The sequence below is a fragment of the Leopardus geoffroyi genome, chromosome A1 (assembly GCF_018350155.1).
Source record: "Leopardus geoffroyi isolate Oge1 chromosome A1, O.geoffroyi_Oge1_pat1.0, whole genome shotgun sequence".
Lineage (NCBI taxonomy): Eukaryota > Metazoa > Chordata > Mammalia > Carnivora > Felidae > Leopardus > Leopardus geoffroyi.
In genome coordinates this window covers 23062668-23070219 of record NC_059326.1, presented here as the reverse complement: position 1 = coordinate 23070219, position 7552 = coordinate 23062668, and the positions used below count along the sequence as shown (strand labels likewise).

At 43.0% G+C, this 7552-nt stretch overlaps 1 protein-coding gene across 1 annotated transcript in view; it reads left to right on the top strand.

Annotated features, from left to right (window-relative positions):
* Positions 1-3326: 3326 nt before the first annotated feature.
* The window catches only part of ITM2B (integral membrane protein 2B), a 29074-nt gene continuing 24848 nt past the window's right edge, over positions 3327-7552 (top strand). Inside the window, exon 1 of the mRNA XM_045476131.1 lies at positions 3327-3975. Coding sequence (XP_045332087.1) covers positions 3859-3975 — 117 coding nt within the window. The 5' untranslated portion in view covers positions 3327-3858. The remainder of the gene's footprint in view (positions 3976-7552) is intronic.

The following is a 7552-nucleotide window of genomic DNA, read 5'->3' as shown; positions in this document are numbered from 1 at the left end:
TTCACCAGGCCACTCCAGGTCGTTCTGGACCTCAATGTCATACTTTGAACAGTTGACTTATTCGAGTATTACTGGTAAAATATGAGGCATGGTGAAGTTTAAGCAAGACTAGGGCTCATGTTGTTTGAGTGGATTCTGACCATTGGACCCATCTCTGTGCCTCTCTTCTGTTTCTCACTCTATCTCTATCTCTGTCTCTCTCTCTCTCTCTCTTTTGTTTTTCTCATCTTTTCTCTCTTTTTTTTTTCTCTCTCTCTCTTTTAAAGGTGAAGGGACATACTCCAAATGTGGAGGTACTTGGAAAGCCATGCTTTGAAGGGGGAAGCTAATAGATGGTAACTGGAGGACTGGAGCATCCAGTGTGGGGGCATATCCAGTCATTCCACCATCAACACAACACAATCCCAAATGCCAAGAGAGCTTCATTTATTGTTAGGACAATTCCCAAAGGCATATTATAGCCTGAGATTCTGAGAGGAAAAAAAACAAAGCCCTGAAAAACTAATTCAGTTCATCAAAGAAAATAATGACATGATATAAAATAAAATAACTGAAAAACATATAGGGTATTGAGGTAGGGAGGTAATAAGAAATATAAACTTGGGAGGTAAGACATTTAGAAACAATAAAAGATATTTAAAGTTATGGAGAGAAGAGCAGTGCTTGCTTAAATCTGAAGAGAGGTAAGTTGAAGCCTTACCATTGCCTGGAAGAAATACATTTTTTTTTAAATTTTTTTATTTGAGAGAGAGAGAGAGAGAGCACCCTTAAGCGGGGGAAGGGAGCAGAGAGAGAAAGAAAGAGAATCTTAAGCAGACTCCACACTCTGCATAGAGCCAGATCCCACAACACTGGGATCATGACCTGAGCAGAAAATAAGAGTTGGAAGTTCAACCAACTGAGCTACCTAGGCACCCCCGGAAGAAATATTTCTTAAATAAAAGTTGAGACAAAGCCACAAAAGATGCCCAGCCAAGCCACACATTGGGTTAAGAGAGAAAATATCAAAAGCACATTTCAAAGGGCATACTGAGTAATGTTGTTTCACTAGGGGCCCCAAATTTGCAAAAATTTCCAATCCTCTTGCTAAATCTGAAAGGGAATGAATTGAAAGCATGGAGATGTAAAAAACCTAAAACAAAAATCCTTATCCAAGCATTTAGATTTATAAATCTAAATGATCTAAGATTCTTAAATACTTTTTAAAAAAAATGTTTATTTTTTTAGACAGAGGGAGAGACAGAAAGAGAGAGAGTGCGTGAGCAGGGAAGGGACAGAGAGGGAGAGAGAATCCCAAGCAGACTCCTTGCTGTCAGCACAGAGCCAAAGGAGGAGCTGGATCCCAGGAAACAGTGAGGTCATGACCTGAGCCCAAGATCAAGAGTCTGATACTTAACCAACTGAGCCACCCAGGTAGCCTTGATCTAAGATTCTTGAATTAAGTTCTCTATGTTTTGTTTTCCCTGATGGTCTTTTTTTTTTTTTTTTTTTTTTTTTTAAGGTTTTATTTTAAATAATCTTTACTCCCAATGTGGGGCTTGAACTCACAACCCTGAGATCAAGAGTCTCATACCCTATGGATTGAGACTGCCAGGCATCCTGTCTTCCTCCCTGGTTAAACAGAAAAACAAACACCAACATCAAGAAGAAATTTAAAGCAAGGATCACTTTTAAAATAGAGTTTCCTTACTCTCTCAAAATTAATGTGAAAAAGGAAAACAAAGGTCTTCTAGGACCCCTTTACTTGCAGTAGTTAATGGTTACTCACCATTATGTTTTTAGCTTTCTTTTGTTGAGTCATCAACTATTCTCCTCCCCCACTCCTTAGATTCCAGGGTCAACAGGCAACCTTTTATTAAATCATGGGACTGCATTTGCTATGTTTGGTCTTGATCCAGCTTCTTTATTATCTGTGCTGTTGTGCACTACACTGTTTTGTAGACACATCAGATAAAATGGGGAAACAAAACCGGGAGACTATTCCCAGACTATTTGCCAACTGATTTTACACTGTTGCTGGGTGCTGGTATGCAAAATAATAAATAGTCTTTTATTCCTAAGTCTTGTAGAATAGAAATGGGGGGGGGGGTTGTTAATTTCCGATTCTGTCAAATGCCTTCATTCTTCCTTTGCCTCAGTTTCCTAATTTAATAGTGTCCGGAATTTTTTCTTTTCTTCCCTAATTCTATGTAATGCAAATGCCTTCAATATTTTTCCATCATCCCATCATAACAAAAAGAGAAGCAGGAAGGATATATGTATAATCATTTATAATCCTCCAGATCTTGTTCTGGAATTCCTTAGTTTTCAATGGTAGTGTCTCAGGAAATCTATGAAACTATGCCAGTAGTTCACAAAGTAAACCTCACAGGGTTGATCCCTCATCAAGTGAGGGTCAGGGAGTATCAGTAAGGTGCTGCAAGACATATGGCTAGCTGGGATCAGAACTCACCAGAACTGGAATTCAACTCTTGGCCATTCTCAACTGAACTCTCAATTTTCAGTGGAATTTCAGAATGCCTAAGCAGACTTAGAGTCTGGATTGGGTTTCTGAGTCCAGTATGACCTTTGGAAACATGGTCTGAAAGATTTGACAACCTTGGGTTGTTTCACAGGGATTTTGGGGTCTGATTCTACCGAGTCTGGGACCTAACCTCATTCTGGAGCAGAGCCACATTCCCAAGGACCTCAGCCTCAGCCTACTTCCTTCACAGTTGACCGAGGTCAGAGTTGACACAGCTGAAACATTCTACACTGTATCCACCTTTTTGGTGGAACCAGGACAGAGTGGGGGTGGAAGAGTACAAGATCAACCATTTGTTCAAAGAGCTACACAATCATTAACCCAGTTAACAGTGCAGGCCAGTATCCTCTCTCACATTAGTTATAAGAAGAATCTTTTCAAAATATAATTTTGCCTTATCCTTATTATTATTATTTTTTAATTTTGCAGAAAATTACTAAAGACTCATCATTGAGTACCTTGCCTTTGAATCACAAATCATCCGGTGTGCACGTGGGTTTTGTTAAAATCTGCACCAGAGTGGAACATTTTGCTTTAGGAATGTGAGAAGTACGAAATACAAATCTGCCAAGAGTCTTCCTCCGAGTGCTCTGGGATTAGGCAGGGTAGGTATTGACCTTCCAAGGGAGGGGGTGAAGACATGGCAAGTCTGAGTCCGGTAACGCCCTTGGGTGAGGTCCCAGGAAGATAAAAGTAGTCAGATCACAAGGATAGAGCGTATTAAACATTTCTGCCCTCCACTGGGCCAGTTCCATAAAATAGAGAGGAAACGGAGGTGTGGACGCCCAAAACTTCCAGTCTTTGGACGTGCGGTGGGGGCAGCGAGCAGGAAAGGGCCTGCCTGCTACTGCCTGAGGTGAAGCCACTGTGCGCGGCGAACCCAGCAAAGTTCACCTGACTTCGTTACAAACCTGCAACATTGAGCCCGGAGGTAAACTGGGTGTAAAAGAACTCAGAACCGGAAAATCCAGGCCCGCACCCAACGAGCGCCGGTCCCCGCTCCCCGCCAACCGGCAAGATCCTGCGTGGGACTTAGGGCGGGGGCAGAATCTGGCGCGGCGCCCGGCCCCGCCCCTCCCGCCTGCGGTCCCGCCCCTCCGTCCTCCCGGCTCCAACCCCGCCCCCGGGGGTGCGAGCCGTCTCCGCCCTCGCCCGGGAGCTGTGAGGCTGCGGGAGCGCTGCAGCAGTAGCCGCCTCAGCAGCCGCGGAGCCGCTCGCTTCACTTCCGTTGTCGCTGAGCCGCTCCCGGCCGAGGAGGCTGCAGCCGAAGCCAGGAGCCCTCAGCCCTCGCCTCGAGCTCGCCGCCGCCCTCCGAGGGCGCCCCAGGCCGCGCTATGGTGAAGGTGACGTTCAACTCGGCTCTGGCCCAGAAGGAGGCCAAGAAGGACGATCCCAAGTGCGGCGAGGAGGCACTCATCATCCCCCCCGACGCCGTCGCGGTGGACTGCAAGGTCCGAGGGCCGGGGAGGTCGAGGGACTGGGAGCTCGGCCCGGCCCGCAGGGCTACGCGGGGCCCGGGGTGGCTCTGCGCTTCGCGGTGGCGCGGGGGTGCGGGCGAGGGTCCCCGGGAGGGTCTCCGGGCTCTCCTTCTTCTGAGGCTGCTCCCCCTTGCGTGTCCGGCCGCAGCTTCTCCTTTGTAAGAAAGTGCGTGTGCAGGAATCGGTGCTTAACACGGGATCGGGGGCTTGCGAGGCCTGGAGAGAGGGATCGAAGAATTGTGCCGAGTTCACGGTCGTTGTGCAGTCGGGGGAAGGTGCGTTGGGTCGTGACTGGGTTCGTTCCACCTGGAGACCGGCGGCGACATGCAAAACAACGAAAACAACCACAGAGTTTGGCACTTCCTCCCAGTGTAAATAATGTGCCTAAAATGGCTGACATCATTACAAGCCTAAACCTCTGTTGCTTCCTACTTTCGTTTCCAGGCTGAACAGCACTTGGACTAAGTCCAGCTGCTGTAAGTCTCTTAATTTTAAAAGCATTTTCTTTACCTCCTTTTTCCACGGCCCTTCGGTATTGGCAGGTGAACTTCACTTTGGGGTCTGGAGAGGGGGGGCTGAGGAACGGGTGACGGAAGGAAGCGAAATGACGATCTTTTCAGAGTAGCCTTTGGCTACTGATTTTATAGTTAAAACAAATATTCCCGGTAAAGATCCGTAATTACTGTGTACGTGTTAGTGTCAAACCGACAACTGGTTTTTCAATTATATAAGCGTCTTTATGAGGACCCCTTACGCTAAGTGAAACTAAACGGGAGAAACTTGTCCAAGTCCCTTATAAAATTCTCCTTTATTTCGCAAACTCCCCCTTTTAGTCCTAATTAAAAATCAGGAGTGGGACCATAATTGTGGTAGCTTTTAGCGGCTTACAATAATAATTCATTTAGAATATGATTGTAATTGTCTCAAGTTAAAAAGGAAAGACTCCTAGCCTATTTTCTACGAGATCTTTGGGCTGCAAAAATTCAGTCCTCTAGAAATTAGCTGTAGAAGTTATTTATGCTGCACAACTTACTTTTTCCTTAGAATTTTTCAAGACGTGTTATCAGTAGGGCACACTTAGTTTTTACTTAAAAAACAATAATTGTGTGCAGGTGTGAGTAATAAGTTATTTTTTTTTATATGGTTTAGTGAAAGTTACTATTGAAAAATATGGCACTGACATACTATAAAAAATTTGAGATTATGTGAAGCTGGATGTGCCTGTACTTATTTTTTGGGAATGTTCTAGTTAAAAACAAAAACATCAGGGGTTGATTTTTAAATGACTGCCTTGCCTTGAAATAGGAACAGTGAACTGATTCCCTAAAAGGATTAAGAGTTTTGGTATTGGTATTGTTTTTCTGAATCCATTGCAAACAGTCTTGGTCTTAAAAGAAAATGTTTGGAATGCACAGAGGATAATTCCAGTAGCAAATTATTATCCTAGCTCTGTGTTTATTTAACATTCATTGCACCTAAAATAGATTGTCAAGTGCCCTGTCATAACAGTCACAGTCTCAGACACATATAGAGATTTTAGTCGTATTATGTATCTTTTAAAAAATCCTATAAATAAATATAATTCCTCCCGTTTAAAAAAAGGGAGGGAGAAAGCATCAGATGATGTCACTTCAGAGAGCTTTTCTCTGTTTCTCTGTACTGAAGGAGATTTGAAACTCTGGATGAACGACAGAATTAATTTGCTAGGCAGCTTTAAATCTGACTTTTAACATTTTCTGTCATTTCTGAAATGTTAACTTTGTTTTCAGATTTTCAGAATTTCTCACAGTTTCATCATACGCTAATTTTGTTTTCCCAGCAGTTGTGAAAAAGTAGCCATTGGTAGCTCTGTGCTTTGTTTTCTATTTTCTTTTTCTATTTGCTTTCTATTTTCTTAGATCCTATATCTAAATAGAAATACTTGAACTAAGCTGTGAGGGCCAGAGTATTCCTTTGTAACCACACAGCAGTCATGGATGAATAGGCAGATAAAAAAATGACTAGTTCTTTTTCTAGCAATAAGCTCAAAGACTTCTTTTCTTCAGTGAGTGACAAAATATTGCTCCACATTAAAAGTAGAACCCGTATAATCAGTCACTTAACGGTAAATGAAGACTTTGCTTAGTAATAGACGTTGTGAAAGAACTTCTGATCTGCATCTTAGCTTGGGCTGTGATTACATAATGTGCTCTAGCTCCTTGGGGTGACTTTACCAGTAACCACTGGTTTGACTGCCCAGATTCTGCACCAAATCAGCCTTCCTTTTTTCCCCCCGGGGCATTTCCTTGCCTGCCTGGTTGGTTGAGAGAATCAAGTAAAGCTAATTATGGACCCGAACTCCTGAACAAGACATTTTTAATACCTTTAAACCCTTCTGGACCTCAATGTCCAAAAGACATTTGTGTCTCAAAATGTACAGTTAAGGGTCACCTGCCCTGATGTCATTTTGGATTCTGGTTAAAAAATGCAGATTCTATTGGTTAGAATCTACCAAAGAATTCTGATCTCTACCACCAAGAATTCTGATCACTCCAGTCATCTGTCTTATGTAACACACATTCCAGTACTTTAATGTTGCTTCTGTCTTTTGCTGTTTCTTTAGCTCTTATTGCAGGTTCCATTGCCCCATTTTTCAGTCTTGTCTTTGCAGTAGCTGTCAACTCCCAACAGCCATGTCTATTGATTATCTCAACGAGCTCGCTATTTACTATTCTTAATGTTTATTTATTTTTGACAGAGAGAGAGAGAGAGAGAGAGAGAGAGAGAGAGAGAGAATGAACGGGGGAGGGGCAGAGAGAGAGGGAGACACAGAATCCGAAGCAGGCTCCAGGCTCTGAGCTGTCAGCACAGAGCCCAACGCGGGGCTCGAACCCACGGGCCACGAGATCATGACCTGAACTGAAGTCAGATGCTCAGCCAACTGAGCCACCCAGGCGCCTCTATTTACTATTCTTTCACTACATTTTCCCTTTAATTTTTCACCTTCCTCTGCCTGTCCCAACTGTCACAAAGCTCAGAGATAAAGATACAGAAATAGCAGAGTATGACCTCTGTTCTGTGTAACAGGTGAATTTGAAATCCCATGCATGTTTTATGTTAGGTGCAGCAATTCATTCACTTACATTTGTGTCTATAACTTTGAGCCTTGGAAAACTGTTATATATTTGCAGATATGAAAGAAAATACTTAATGTACTGAGTCAGTTTTGTCTTTACATAACTGAGCTTGGGCTTAAGTTTTTCATTTTCTTTATCTGTTTGATGAGCGGGTACAGCCACATGGTCTATAAGGACTGTTTTAGTTTTACAATTTGATGAAGATGTTAGGATTACATAATTATATTTGGCAGGAATTAAATTGTTTTAATTGTGAAAAATAACAACTACCTCCTCACCCTAACCAGACCGTGCCCTTTCTTCTTCCCCATGTTTAGCATGTTATCTTCGTATTAAGTAGCAGTGGGTCAAAGAGAAAAGAAATGGACCAAGGTTTTATGTAATAAACCAATTTTTTATTTTGGGTTACCTCACCAAGAGAGTGCACCCACATG